The 15,658-nt window shown below is 42.4% G+C and overlaps 2 protein-coding genes across 2 annotated transcripts in view; one reads left to right on the forward strand and one right to left on the reverse strand.

Moving 5' to 3' along the window:
* Window positions 1–497: 497 nt before the first annotated feature.
* Window positions 498–1,770, forward strand: BHLHE22 (basic helix-loop-helix family member e22; the record flags this gene model as incomplete). Its single annotated transcript, XM_081117134.1, has 1 exon — window positions 498–1,770. The coding sequence occupies one exon, from the start codon at window positions 498–500 to the stop codon at window positions 1,590–1,592; it is 1,095 nt and encodes a 364-aa protein (XP_080973260.1). The 3' UTR covers window positions 1,593–1,770.
* An 11,176-nt stretch (window positions 1,771–12,946) lies between these two features.
* Window positions 12,947–15,658, reverse strand: part of CYP7B1 (cytochrome P450 family 7 subfamily B member 1) — a 136,627-nt gene continuing 133,915 nt past the window's right edge. Inside the window, exon 6 of the mRNA XM_081116525.1 lies at window positions 12,947–15,357. Coding sequence (XP_080972651.1) covers window positions 15,070–15,357 — 288 coding nt within the window. The 3' untranslated portion in view covers window positions 12,947–15,069. The remainder of the gene's footprint in view (window positions 15,358–15,658) is intronic.

Here is a 15,658-nt window from a genome sequence, read left to right on the forward strand (position 1 = left end):
TTAACCTGATTGGGTAGAAAGCGCTGTCCCAACAGGCGAGTCTTCTTCATAATAACCTACTCAGAGATAATGATGTAAAAGACTCCCCCGTCTGCGGCGGCGACTGGTTGATGGGTCCGGAAATCTCTTGAAGGTGAATCCAAGCAAGATAAACGGTGCGGAGCGGAGGCGCGGGGCTGGGCTCAGAGCGGCGGCGGCGCCGGCGGCGGCTGCACTCCCTCCGCGCGCGCCCTCCCACCATGCGGGGCCGCGGCCCATGGTGAGCCCCAGCCGCCGGCACCATCGGCTGGAGACCACGAAGAAGAAGAAGAGGCGGCGGCGAGCGCGGGGGAAGGCGAAAAAGAAAAAGAAGGGGAGAGGGCTGCCAGCGGCACCGGGACCGACGCGCGCACCAGCCCCGGAGCCCGGCTCGGGCGCGTCTTCCGCGCCGCCTGACTCCGGAGCCGAGGCGTCGGCGGCCGGCACGCCGGGCCCGGGCTGCGCGCCGGCGCCGGACCATGGACCGCGGGCTGCACCTCGGCGCGGCCGCCGCGGGCGAAGACGACCTCTTCCTGCACAAGAGCCTGAGCGCCTCCACGGCCAAGCGCTTGGAGGCGTCTTTCCGCTCCACGCCCCCGGGCATGGACCTGTCCCTGGCTCCGCCGCCTCGGGAGCGCCCGGCGTCCACCTCCTCGTCGCCCCTGGGCTGCTTCGAGCCGGCTGATCCCGAGGGGGCAGGGCTGCTGCTGCCGCCGCCGGGGGGAGGCGGCGGCGGCGCGGGAGGCGGCGGCGGGGTGGGCGTCCCCGGGCTGCTGGTGGGCTCCGCCGGCGCTGGGGGCGACCCTAGACTGAGCGGTCTGCCGGCTGGGGCCGCCTTGTGCCTCAAATACGGCGAGAGCGCGAGCCGGGGCTCGGTGGCCGAGAGCAGCGGCGGCGAGCAGAGCCCCGACGACGACAGCGACGGCCGCTGCGAGCTGGTGCTGCGCGCCGGGGGCGCCGACCCGCGGGCCTCCCCGGGCGCCGGGGGCGGCAGCGCCAAGGCGGCCGAGGGCTGCTCCAACGCCCACCTCCACGGCAGCGCCAGCGCCCCCCTGGGGGGCCCGGGCGGAGGCGGGGGCGGCAGCGGCGCTGGCGGCGGCGGCGGCGGCGGGAGCAGCAGCAGCAGCAGCAAGAAATCCAAAGAGCAAAAGGCGCTGCGGCTGAACATCAACGCCCGCGAGCGCCGGCGGATGCACGACCTGAACGACGCGCTGGACGAGCTGCGCGCGGTGATCCCCTACGCGCACAGCCCCTCGGTGCGCAAGCTCTCCAAGATCGCCACGCTGCTGCTCGCCAAGAACTACATCCTCATGCAGGCGCAGGCCCTGGAGGAGATGCGGCGCCTCGTCGCCTACCTCAACCAGGGCCAGGCCATCTCGGCCGCCTCGCTGCCCAGCTCGGCGGCCGCGGCCGCGGCGGCGGCGGCGCTGCACCCGGCGCTGGGCGCCTACGAGCAGGCTGCCGGCTACCCCTTCAGCGCCGGGCTGCCCCCGGCCGCCTCCTGCCCGGAGAAGTGCGCCCTGTTCAACAGCGTCTCCTCCAGCCTCTGCAAACAGTGCACGGAGAAGCCTTAAACACACCCCGAGACGCCCGAGACCGACCCAGAAGCTAGCGGAGAGGGAGCAGCGGCCCCCGCCCCCTTTATTTTGGTCCTCCGGCGGCCCCGAACCGTTTGCGGAGCAAACAAAGCGGAGGCGAGAACTGCGGAGACGCGGCAGAGACACGCGGGACCTTAGCCTTGACTTCCCCAGAATCTCGGTCTTTGGGGTGGGAGGGAGGGAGGGAGGAGGGAGGTGGAGTTGAGCTGAAGTGTGGATGTCTTTTTTTTCTCAGAAAAGTGGCAACTTTGTTGGCAGCCTACACCGCGAGGAAGCAGCTTTCCTTTAAGGTTAAAAAATAAGTTTGGAAAGTAGTCGCTTGGTTGTAAAGCGTGGAGAGAACTAAATGGCAAAATACTAATCCTGCTAATCATTGTGAATTTGGCTAGTGCTGAGGCGGAGAGGAAGAGCCCGGGGTTGGGTGGCTTGGGGGACGGGATCGTCATTCAGACAAATCAGAAGGGGCACTTGAAAATACATGTTCATTCTGAGCCAGGAGAAAAACTTGAAAGGTAGATTTATTTAAGTGACAATAAAAAAGCAAAAAGCGAAAGAGACACGTTGCTTTGGAAGACTTGTATTTTTTATTGTCTCTGAACTTTAATCCTGTGAAAATGCTCAAAAGTTTTAGCAAGAGTGATATAAAAAACTGTGGCCGAAAGAATTGCTTTTAAAAATATTTATGTGCACCTTGTTACTTTCCACTCTGCAATGATGTATTAACGACTCATGGTATTTATTTGTTAGTCTTCAGTGACCCTTCCACATCAACAGTATTTATCATGTGTTAAGGTCATGGGTCTTATGTGCAGATTTTTTTTAATGCCTCTAAAATTCTGTTTTATGGATTAACTTATACTGTGTGCCAAGTGTTTAAAAGGTTTATTTGCCAACAAGTATGAAGAGACCTATTGGTGTATCCGAGCTGCTTAGGTTTATCAAAGGTCACCTGGACTTTTTCAGTTGCATCATCCCTGTATTTAAATTGAGCTTTAATAAATTGCTTCAGTCCAAAAATTACAGGAAAGGTGTATTCTTAATTGATGAACGAATTGATCTCTTTTTTGAAAGGGGACTCCTTTACATTCTAAAAGGGGAAAACATCACAGCAATAGAACCTATAAGTAAGACCATGCTAAGCAAATATTTTTCCAGGCTGTGCTGTGCATTTTTAAAAGGTCTAATTTATTTGTTTTCAATATGTATGTGCATATATAAGTTATTTTACCTGTGGAGAATTATTTAAGTTAAAAGACTGGTTTGATTTGCCTATGGTGTGAAATCCTTTGTTATTTTTCTAAAAAAAAATAAATAAATAAAATTTAAAAATAAAGCTAAGGACGAGCAAGAAGCTATTTACCCAAAGTGAGCTTTCAGTTTTAGTTTGCATGGCTGTTTGCCTGCCTTTCTATCCTACAAAAATCAAGAAAACCTTTTTTTAAAAAAATGGAGTCCTGCTATTTTCCACTCCTTGCAGATAATACAACTTTAGTTTGTCAGGTTGGATGGCGAGTTGGGAGCTGTGATGGATCTACTGGTGGGTTTTGGATGTATAAAGAATGATATGATATATATATATTCAATAGGTCAATCAGACTATGACAGCTATGTACGACCATTTGTATGTGTATCTATGTCAGAAAGAATCTTTATTAAAATATTTTGATGAAACATTTTATTATGCTGTGCTTTGTGGAAGGAGCAGTCACCTCTCTTCTGTGTTACTTTTTGCTTGAAAGGTAACAAAAAAGAAAGGAGTTTCAGAGAGGTAAAGTTTTGTCAGAGATACACCAATAGGAGTGACCCTAGTTCTCTTGTCTACTTGTTCAAATGACGGTGGCTGGGCCTGGTCATTGGAGGAGAGAGAAATGGGGTCCATGGTAAGGCCCAGAGGAGGCCCAGAGTTTCTGGGTGCTGGCATAACTTTGAAGGCCATGCTGTCCCTGGAGTTATTGTATGGCCTTGTTAACCATGCAGGAGCCCATCAATGGTGGTAAAGTTTCTTCAAGAGTTTTGATCAAAATTTCTATTTCCAAATTGCCCAAAAGTCAAGGAAAAGAGATGGATTTGGATTCTCCGAGGATGAATTTTTCGGACAAAAGAATCGGCCAGGTTGAGTTGTAAGTGTAAATAGTGCCCATAGAGATTTTTCAAAACTTAACTAGTGTTGCTTGTTAGTGAGATATTTAGGGACTCTGCTTGGATAAACTGGGCATGGATTCTATTAAAGAATGTCTGTATAGATAGAGTTGTATTTGGACCTGAGTACCACCCTCTAATAGGAAAGGTTTGATTTTTGTTGTGGTGGAGGTTATAGAGATGGAGCTGGTGAAGTTACAGAGCCTTTTCTGTAGGGAGTTTGCTAAATGCATTTTTGTCTGTATAGCCTCGGCTCAGAATGATGTTCCTAAATGCCATCAAACTTAGTGGGGGGTGAGGGAGGACATTTTCTGCTCCACTTGCCATCAAAAAAGATTAATCAGAACCTGTAACTTTTCAGAAAACATAACAGCAAAGGGTCTTGAAGCTGGAGCCCTCCCAGTCTGGGAGTGGGGGTAGAGGGAGGGGAGAGACCAGGGCAGCCCCCAGGCGGGAGGAGACCCGTCTCTTAGCATTTACCAGACAAAGCCTGGGTGCATCTAATTATGATTATTAAAACAATTTCCATGACGATGTCTAATATTATGTTAATTTGAAAACAACTGTGTATGAAAACTGTCGACTATAATACCTAAATTCATTTAATGAAACACATCGTTAAGGCAATTAAACCTCCTGGATGTGATTAAGAAACATAATTACGACACTGTTCTGCGCCATAATTGGGTGTCTTTAATCAAGGGGTAAAGTGATCAGCAACACAGCCATTAGTTTGTATTGTTCTGGCCCTGCTGTCCATCATTCTGATTAGGAATTAAACACAGCCACCATCAGTCGATTTTTTTTTCTTTTTTGCATATTAACATTGTAGGGGACACATTTGCCTCAAGATTTACTGCTTAGTATTTCTCATTATTAAATAGGCCTCCTTGAAATACTTTCTCTGCAACCTCTGTACGGTTCAACTGTTATTACAAATTGTACAAATAATAATTCTTGAACTTCAGGAGAAAGAGGAATACTTACCTTCCTTTCACCCCTTAATGGCTCAGTCTCCAGTCTTAGTCCTTAGAGAGACTTGGAATGGGTGGGGTGGGGGGAAGAAGAGGGCGATGGAAGTCAGTCAAAATCTCAGAGGGGTGTGTACAATTGTTAAAAGTAGCAGGTTAATAGCATTTATTTCTATTCTGATAATTTTAGACCAATGTGGCCAGCATGTGGTTTCAGGAATAAACGTGAGACATCCGAAAGGAACTGGAAAGGGGTTTTCTGTGATTTACTTGGGTGGCCTTTCCCTGCCCTAACCCCAACCTTTCCAAAGTTTCTTCAGCAGCAGTTTTTAGAGAAGGTCACCGGGGTTGGAGAGAGAAGTCTTCCCCGCACTTGGCAACCCCCCCTCCCCCTAGTCCGCTTTTCTTCTGATGCTTGAGTTCTGAATTTGGCCCAGTCTGGAAAGTTGGACCACACATTTGTGGGCCCCAGAGCTCCTTCCAGTTTGGAGTATCCACGTCGGGGCTGGGTGACTAACAAGGGGGCTCAGTGAAGTCTTGCCAAAGTGCCCTTGGAATAGGGCAGGACAGGGCAGTCTTGGCCCTTAAGACTGGCGTAAGTGACAGCCAGTGTACCTTGGCTCCCCAGGCTCCTTGGGGCGCTTCTCCAGGAGCAGGGCCCTCGCCCCCGCTGCTCTGGTTTCTAAGGAACTGAGAGTGGGCTGATGAGGCCAAGTGAGGGCCCAGAATCCCACTTGGCCTTTATTCCACCTGTTTCCTTTTCCAATTACTCTCTAATTTCAGTTTCCTTCTCTAATTTCTAATTCCCACTCAGGTTTCATCTCCAGTTTGACACTGGGCACCCACAGAAGCGCCGGGGCTTTCCGTGGACTCCTACAGGACCAGCAAATGGTGGTCTCTGAAGAGCTCGCTAGTTACCCCTCCCTCCCTCCCTCCCCGCGGTGCGTGTGTGAGTGTGTGAGTGTGTGTGTGAGTGCGTGTGAGTGTGTGTGAGTGTGTGTGCGTGTGTGTGAATGTGAGTGTGTGAGTGCGTGCATGCGTGTGTGTGTGAATGTGTGTGAGAGCGTGTGTGAGTGTGTGTGAGAGTGTGTGTGCATGTGTGTGTGAGTGTGTGTGCATGTGTGTGTGAGTGTGTGTGTGTGTGTGTGTGTGCATGTGCGCGCGCGCACTCCTGGTGCGCTCTCTACCCGGCAGCCGGGGCACCCCACCCAAGACCCTGTATTGAGCTTAAATTCTTCTCCCTTCTCCCACCCACCACCCATCTTTACTGCCAACAGCTCTGGGGGGGGGGGCGCTCGTCTCAGGGGCTCCCCTTCCCCAGGCGCTCTTGGTCTCGGACGCCGCCGGAACCGAACCTTTCTGCGCGCTCGGACCTTGCGGTGGTTCCAGCGTGAGCAGCATTGACTTTTCCAATGTAATGACTTATGAAAGATATAATCATGTGTTAAATTGAATCCTCCGTTTAACTGTTAATGGTGTGCTCTGGGCACATTTACGTATTAGATGCTATGGTAACTAATTACCACCAGGAAAAAAGATAATGCACTTCCCAGACTTTGAAAAATAATGATGAGAGTTCACTTCCCGGCGCGCAGCCCGTCGCGGCGGCTCTGCCCGCGGAGCGGCGAGCGCGGGGGACCCGAGGGCGCCCACGGACGGCGGGAGCGCAGTGAGTCCCGCCGGGCCGCGATCCCGCGCAAAACCTTTAATGAAATGTGCTTGGCGGCTGGAGGGGTGTCAACCGCACAAGGGCGCCTCTAAACAAAATCAAATTGCAAAAGATGAACATTAGAAACATACATAAGTTTCCTTTTAATTGAAATGTAGGTCAGACTAAATTATCCACGTGCCAAGCAACTTTACATCAATTAACATTTTTTGTTGTGTGAACAAAATAAATGAGCCCGTTTCCTGCGCGCTCTGTGTTGGCATTTACAACTCGGAGGCCTCTGGATTGCCAAGCCAATGAGCTGCAGGTTGATTCAAATGTGGCCTTTGAAAATCAGACATTGGGCACCGTGGGTGGTAGGAGGAGAACAGGAGGGAAAACAAGGGGACAGTAGCTTGAGTGCAAGAGTAAAAGCAGCTCTCGAGGTCAGAGTCTTTTTCTCTCCGCGGAGTCTCTGGATGCGTGTTTTCTAGAACCAGGGTTCTGTGGGCTGTGCGGATACCAAGGGCGCAGTGTAGGTGCTGCGGACCTGGGAGGGCAAGGGCAAGGGTGGCTTTCCTGTCCGTCAGCCAGCCCAAGTTTGCAGACAGAACGCCGTCCACTCTAAGTGCGCCCACATTGCTGCCCCGCTCGCGCCGCGCCGCGGGCGGGACCCTGGATGCGTGTCCGCAGGGCTCCCCTTCGCCCGAGCTTCCCCGGGCTGGCGTTCGGGCCCCTCCTGCGGGCGCAAAGCCAGCCAACCTCCAAGTTCCTTGGGACAGGAAGCGAACTTAAGGGACTCTGCCTCAGACTCTTGCGAGAGGTGGCACTAGGATCGGGCTGTCCCCTGCGCCCCCGCGGCCTGGTGCGCTCACAGGCAGATGCCCGGCTTCTCAAGAGCACCCAGCAGCCGCGCCAAGCCCAGGAATTGGGCGAAAGTGCCCCAATTCTAACCCTGAAGGGCCTCTTTGCTGCCTAGCTCGCTTTCCCTGAGACTTGATCTGGGTCAAATTCTACCACTTTTTCTAAATTACTCATCTCAACACAATCCAGGAGCCTTCTGGGCTATTGAAAAATTGCCAGGTACCCCTGAGTGGTGTGCACGTGCGTGTGTAACTTTTCTCCCTTTTCCTTCCTCTGTGTTCTCTAATTTGGGCAATACAGAAATACAGGTGAGAAAGCTCTGGAAGAGAAATGACTGTGCTGGGAAGGTTAGGCTGCAAAGGAAAAGGGGATTTTGCAGGTCCTCCCCCCCCCCATAGGATGGACAACCCTCTCTTACAAGTCACCAGGATGCTTTGATGGGGGAGTTGGCTTTAATTGTGTGCACTGTGATATCATTCTTCCCAGTTTGGGAAAGAGTTAATTCCTTCCCAAAGACCATAGTTGCCCTTGTCTTCTCAACCTGGTTCAGAGATGCAATAAAATATGAAGCAAATTTATGATCTGTTTCAAGCATTTTATTGCTGTATTTTTAAATTCATATATGCACATATAAGAACTATGATCTGTGAATAATTTGAAATGCTATAGTAGAATGATACATTTTAGATAAAACATAACCATATCTTTATATAATTGTCTCAGATTAAAATAAAAAAGAAAAATAGATTTCTAATGTGGACCAAACTGAAAAACTAATGACAGCCATAAACTGCTAACCAACCATAAATTAACATCTTCATCAAATGCTAAAATGGTATCAGTGGTTATATAAAGCAATTATTATTTCTCCTTATAAGTTTTAGAATAAAGTTCAGGGATATTTAAAAGATCCATTATTTACAAATGCTTGACAATCTTAAAAGATTTCATATTTTATTGGGAGGATGGTTGCAACTCAAATCTGCTATGTTAATAGAGGTGTTTAGAGATGAGAATTTAGATTTAAACATAAAAGTGCTTCATGGCCTAACCTCATTTTATGTATTCATCTGCTCTGACAATTACTGGAGAACTTGGTATAAGAATTTCTTTGTTAAAATTCCTTTATCTACTCTGAAAAGAGAAGACAAATAATAGTTTATTGTGGGAGAGCCTCAGATTGATGTCCTGTCTCTTCACTGTAAGTACAGTTACATTCACCAGGTACAGTCTCTCTGCAGAGGTATGGTAAACATTCAGGTGCCAGGCTGAGCCTGTGCCCTCCATCTGAGATGCCCATGAAAAGAAAAACGACTTTCCTAACCAGGCCTCCACAGAAACATAAAGAGCCATGGAAGAGAAAAGGAAATCAGGAAGCAAGGTCAGGCAATACCTACATTTTCTTTTGGAGAAGCATCAGGCATACATATCTTTAAAGTGTAGATTTCTCAAGTGAGTGAAATTAAGTAAAATCTCGAGTTACTCAACAAAATAAGCTCTTTTTAACATAGAAAAATTTTTAATGAAAACAAAACACTTCTTTGAACTATGGGGGATCTGAGTGGCACACAAACTCAAATTATTTCTGCCATTCCACGGCTAGTCACAGTATGTTGCCCTCGAGGGTAGTTATGGTGGATGATCATCTCCAAAGGTTGAAGATGAACTAAGATCTTCCCTGGCTAAGTCCTACGACCACTCTTGAGTTTAACTTTTTGCAAGCACTGTTTACTAGGAGGACTTTCTTCCTTAAAAACAAGTATTATTTTATAGTTTTTCTGGAAGTCTAGAACTGGTTCAAAATAAGAAGTTTTTACAAAATGAATACTTAATTTCAAAGCATGAAGGAAATATTACCTCTTGTAAACTTTTAGATTCATAAAAAAGTTCAAAAGTGGTTTCAAATACTTAAAGATATTTCATTTAAAGTATAAAACAAAGCATTTATAAAACTTAAAATATATGGGCCAGTCCTTAGAAGCTATGGAATAAAAGTACATTGCATTTAAACATTGAACATGTGATCAGAACATTTACTAAAATATGTGGGTTTTCATGTAATAATGACATATTTTATATTCACTAAAATGGCAGTTCTTAGAAACAAAAGTAATAAGGAGCTAATGCTCTTTTGAGAACAAAAAAAATGTCCAACTAAAACACAGCTTATATTTTTAAGTGTTTAAATTTGACTCAGTGATAAATCATTAAATATTAGCACCTTTACCTGTTACTTATATTCCCTCTAGTTTCTCCTGCAAGCACGAAAATAGTGTAAGGGAAACAAAATGCTATCTCGACATTTACTTTCTGTGTAGTCTGCAGTATAGCATGCTCTCCTTATAAAAGTGAATACAGTTAGAAATCGAGAACATACACTACACCTCAAATAATTAACAATAAACTGTATCAGACTTAAAATTATCCAGCAGAACCAGGGTGTATGTGCTCTATCCAGCTATACCCTGAATGGAGGTATAATTACTCACAGGAACATGGCTAATTCCACAGAGAGTTCTGCAAATTTTTTGTTTACTCAATAAATGTTTTTAAGAGTAAAACTGAAAATAAAGATAATTATTTCATAAATTGCCCATTTAAGGACATAATTGACCTTGATTGTTAAACAGTGCAGAACGGACTAGTTCACATGCACATGAGCACCTTCAGAGTCGAAGGTGAGTTCCCTTAAAACCTTAATGACTCACAGGAGTGTTTCTGGCAAAAGCAGAGTATCCCAGTGAAATCCTGTATGTCCAGTTACTGAAGGAGCCACCTTCCATTTTCATCAACAGCCTTCTGTATTATATGCTTTTATACAGTTTGAATTTCAGTTTTATGAGTAAATAGAATACTGTCCAAATATAATTGTTTTATTTGTTCTTTGTGGTAAAATGTTCTGCGGAAGACAAAGAACACATCCAATGGAAATCTCTCTCCTATTTCTTGTTGCTCTTACATATCTTTCTACAGAATAATAACAACTATTAAAGAATTATAGCCTAGCTAGGTCAGTCAGGTTAAAATAAACTTATTAAAAACTTATTATGGCCCTGGCCAGGTAGCTCAGTTGGTTAGAGTGTCATCCCCATATACCAAGGCTGCAGGTTCATCTCTGGTCAGGGCAGGGTGGTCAGGGCACATACAAGAAGTAACCAATAAATGCACAGATAAGTGGAACAACAAATAAATGTCTCTCTCTCTCTTTTCCTCTAAAACCAATCAATAAAAAAACTTAAAATTTTTTAAAAGCTTATTAGTCACTGATATTTTTTGGATCTGTGTTTACTTCCCACCTAAATAACTAAGCTAAAATATATTGGAAAATACTCTGAACAATGAACAATGCTTTTAAGGGGAGTATCAGAAGATAAAAATATATGTATACATGTGTGTGAGGAGGGCTATTCAGACAGCAAAATTACTTCCTAAGTAAGTGCTACTTGTAATAAAATCTAACATGTTCCTCATAGAGAAATCAGACACGGTCATTCATCTGTGCTTTAAAAATTGGTTTATTGAATTCCTGATGTAAATAAAGAAAATTAAAGCATTTTTCTCACGTAAAATCTTAAGACAATATCCTTCCTCATAAATCCACATATACACCATTTTAAAATCAAAAGATAATATTAAGCAAGTGATTCAGGACAACAGTTTTTATAATATACAGCATTCCTCTGCTTAAAAAATATTTTAAACAAAAGTACTGCCAAATTATCTATTTAAAATTATGTAGTAGAGCTTTTTATGAATTAAACTTATCTTACTCAAGAAGGTATTATAAACAGAATAAACATTTAAAGCTAAAAAGTTCAAACATCAATGCTCACTGATTTAGATTAATATAGGAAGTAGAATACATAATAATTGCTTTAGAGAAATAATAGAGAGTTTTATGTGATCCCTCATTATAATTTAAAATAATGCTACAGGGAATGTAATCTTGGCTTGCTAACTTTTTCTTAATTGAGAATGCAAATATGAATACCTAATAATGCAATTCAAGTAAATAATAGTTTGCAACATTTGAGAATTTAATAGGTTAAAACAGTGCACATTCTATTGGCATATAATTCTTGTTTTATAATTATTGACATTATTTTACACTACAATCAAAACCTAGATAATTTTTAGCTTTGATTTAACACTGGTTTTAAGATTCCACTGTTAAATTAGAAGATGCTTATAGGAAAAGGTACCCAAATTATTTTTTATGGGAAAATAAGCAATAGTAATCATGCAAATTTTGAGTCAGGAAACTCCTTTCCCTTAGTCTCGTGGCCCAAAACTTAATGATGAAATGAGAGAACGTATAGTGAAGTGTGTGAGAAAAACCAAAACTAGTCAGATGAAAGTTCCCATAAGGGTTGCTTATCACATGCCTTATTTAGCGAGAAATAGCTTTTATCCTATTACCTTCAGAGCATTTAGTTTTTGCTAACTGAATGCATCATTACTGTTGGTCATTGATATAAAACATTACTAGTTATTAATTTCCTTTCATTTGAAACTAAGGGGAGACTTACAAATGAAAACATGGGTTTTTATAATATATAAAATACAATTCGAAAAAAAGTCTGAAGTCTCAATGACTGTATTTGGTTTTGCTTGTTTTTACCCTACAATCATAATGCCTGATGTATATGTTTTAATGTGTATGATTATGCACAGAGTAATTGCTCATTACAAAACATTACCGTAAAATAAATGATGGAAAGTTGGTTAGGACAAGTGATAAATCCGAATTTTAGAATAGTTTTAAAGAGATGGATTTACTACTTACAACTACATTGATAATAAAGTAGTTGTGAAGACGTTGCTTTCCCTAATAAATTGTGTGTTCTTGAGGAAAGGTAAGCTAGTGCATAACATCACATCTAGAACAGAAGCCATGCTACATGAATGATCAAATCAATGAATAATGCATTAACCAATGGCAAAAAATCGTTCCCTTTTACAAATACATAAAAACAGTTCTCCAAAGGCACAACATTGTTAAAATCTCTCCTTTACAAGTTTACGTTTGCATATTGCATTACACTTTTCAAAATACGTTCACACCTCTTTCTGTGTTTAATCCTCATAATGAACCCTGGTGTTGAAAAGGCCTTTTTATTTTTATTTTGCAAATAAGGAAACTGAAGCACTGAGAAGCAAAGTGACTTGTTGATGATAACAAACCAGTTATGTCATAACTAGAATCCATGTCTTTTAACTTATTTCATCATGTCATTTTTTTCTACCCACAAACACTCTTTAATTTCTAGACTTAAGAGAGTCACAGGACTCTCTTGTTTTGGTTCTACTGTCCACTACTTTTGTATAATATTTTCTCAACCATTTAATTTATTCTTATTTTCTATTCTAAATTCCTGTACACACTTCTAATTATAAATCGAGCAGAAATTAAAATGGAATACTTTCCTGCATTCTCTCTGCTGTCGTATCATAGAAATGTACTACTAAGGTTTCCCCTTCAGGTGCTATGGCAGGCTAGATGTCCTAGTGCAAAAAGGATGGGTATGCTTTGTTGCAAGCAGGAGAGAAAGACTAAGGCCTAAATTGGGTGTGTGTGCCTGTGTGTGTGTGTGTGGTAAAGGGATTGAGGAAAGGGGGTGCAGCAGCTCAGGGTGGGGGGTGGCTGAGCAGAGCAGTGGGAAGATAGTGAGGGCAGTTTTAGGTTGGGCTTTGGCCTCTCCCTCAAAGTAACTGTTCCACCAACAGTTTCCTGGATAAATAGATCATTAAAACATGATGGATGCACATTATGGAATATCAAATTCAGAAGGATCTAGTTTATAGAAAATGCATTTGTATAAATCAAAAACATCCACCCAAAATAATAATATGTTTTATAGAAAGATAAACATAAAACAATTAGAATATTTGCCTATGATGGGGAGGCTCTGATGGTGGGAGTTAGCGATAAAACAGATTAAGTAAACAAAGCCCAGGGGGCCTTGCTTGGACTAAGTATAGTTGTGTACCATGAACTAATGGGTATAGGGAGTAAGATTACTCAATCCTATGAACTTGAGGTTAAAGTAAAAAGAAAAAACAGACAAGGTCAATGGATGTGTTAAAAAGCAGATTCAATACACTGTACAGACAAAAAACTAGATGAAAAATCTAAAGAAATTACCTAGAATGTAAATTAGAAATATAAAATATGGAGAGAAAAGGTATGGAGTAAGAGAATAGAGTGAGAGAGTATAGAGTGAGCATAGAGTGAGAGAATCTAGCAGAAGGCCAGAAAAAGGTAATATTTAAAGAGATAATGGATAAGAATATTCCACACTTGATGAAAGACACACATTCTCAGACTCAAGAATCACAAGCATGACAAACAGAAACTAAGAACATCGAAGACAAAGAGAACATGTTAAAGCTGTCCGAGAGAAAAGGCAGACTACCTACTGAATAATTAAACTAACTAAAGGCTAACCTCTTGAAAACAACAATGGAAGCTCTCACCCTAGACGTGTGCACCTAGTGAAATCATATTTTCAGAATGAGGGCAAAAATGAAAACATCTTCAATCAAGCAAAAACAGAGTTTAGACCAGAAGACCTTCACTAAAGAAAATTTAGAGCATGTATTTCAGGAAGAAGAAAACTAAATGCTAGAAAATCTATTGGCTTATTAAGTATGGTAAGTACTTTATAATGTTATTTTTAAAAATAAATTTCCTTTTTGAAACAATAGCACACTTCTGAAATATTAGAAGTTATACTTAATGCAGCATGAATTACCTGGGTTTCATTACCTGCTCTGCCTCTTTAGATACAGCATCATCATTTATGTCAGATGCCAGACAATCAATCACTTGGTAATCTGATACTAGAAATATCTGAATCATGGACACAATGCTGCATTGTGGCATATAACATTATATTCCATTACATAATATTGTAATTCAAAATAAAACAAATAAACTCCAAGTCCAAAAGGCGAGGTGTCAAGAACAAATACTGCTATCTAGTTTCTCAGTTTATAGAAGCATTTAGGAAAGACTTAACTGCCGTACTGGCACAATCTTATAGTTTACACTAAAGCCAAATTCTATAATCAATCCTGTGATGATTTCAACATTTGCTTCTACAATAAACCTAGTACTAATGTCTAGGGCAATTGCTGAATATATAATAGGTTTTGTGTGCTCTTTTACATTAAGTCTTACCAGTATCTAACTTGAACGTGAGTGGTCTTATATCAAAAGAAATTTTGTTCTATTGAGCCATACTATCCAAGTAATAAAAAAACATTTATGGATGATTAAATATTGAAGTTGAAGTATTTAATCTACTGCAAAACTCATTTAATGCAAACATACCCTGGTGATATAGATATTATTGATATTATACTTGAGGGGAATATTTCATTCCATCTATCGCATGGAAATTTAATTTTCTTCTCTGTGAATTTGGAAGTTGTTAGACTGCGTCCATTTCCAGCACAAATTTCTAGTAGTACATAAAGTGTGTATTTACATATTAGAGAAGAATTTAAGTGACTTTAAAAAATCCCACAGTGCCAAATCTACTGCCATCTATTTATTATCACTGGTGAAAAATCATAGTATGTAGACACTTAAAAACACTATTTTAAGTTTATTATTATGTTAATTGTGATGTCCATTTTCACACCACCATCCTGTTTTACTTTATGACCAAGTACAAAGTGGACTGATCTCAGATCAAATAAAAATAGACACTTTTTATAACATACGAAGCAAAGCAATTACATTTGCAGAAATTAAAAACAAATAGATGAGCTGACGACATTTAGGTTAGTTTTGATGGATCTCTTTCCTTCCCTTTTAGCTTCTTTAAGATCTGGCTTTGTACCTAAATAAAACATCAGAATCTGGGTGCTGAATACCAATTAAGAAGCGGCTATACTCTAGTTGTACAGGCTTATCATCCATTATTTCTAAATCAAAACAAGTTAAAAGTACAGCTAACAGTTGCTTTATTTCACTAATTGCAAAAAATCGACCTGGGCATTTGCTGGCTCCCATTCCAAATGGCAGTATGTAGTACTTCAGCCTTTTCCCTCTTTTGAAAAAGGTGGTTTTCTTCTTACCATTTTCTACAAAACGGTCAAACCTGTACTCCTGTGAAGAAGAAACAGAGAGCATTAGAACAAGAAAGTTACATGAGATAGTTTGAGTTCATGTCCACAAAGTTGCCAGCCACCCTGCCTGTCTTAAAAGGCTCCTTTTAAGAAAATAAAACTCGACTAAGTGCAAATCACGTCTGAACTTTCCAAAAACTCAAATTCTACTAAGAAATTGCTTCTCCCATATAAAGTGAAATCCTATATGACTTTCCTTCCCAATTCACATTTCTCTCCGATGCTGAGTTTCCTAAGTATAGAGGCACTATCTCTACTTTTGTTCTCTAAGGTGAGTCTTG

Source organism: Miniopterus schreibersii, assembly GCF_964146895.1.
Source record: "Miniopterus schreibersii genome assembly, chromosome: 17".
Lineage (NCBI taxonomy): Eukaryota > Metazoa > Chordata > Mammalia > Chiroptera > Miniopteridae > Miniopterus > Miniopterus schreibersii.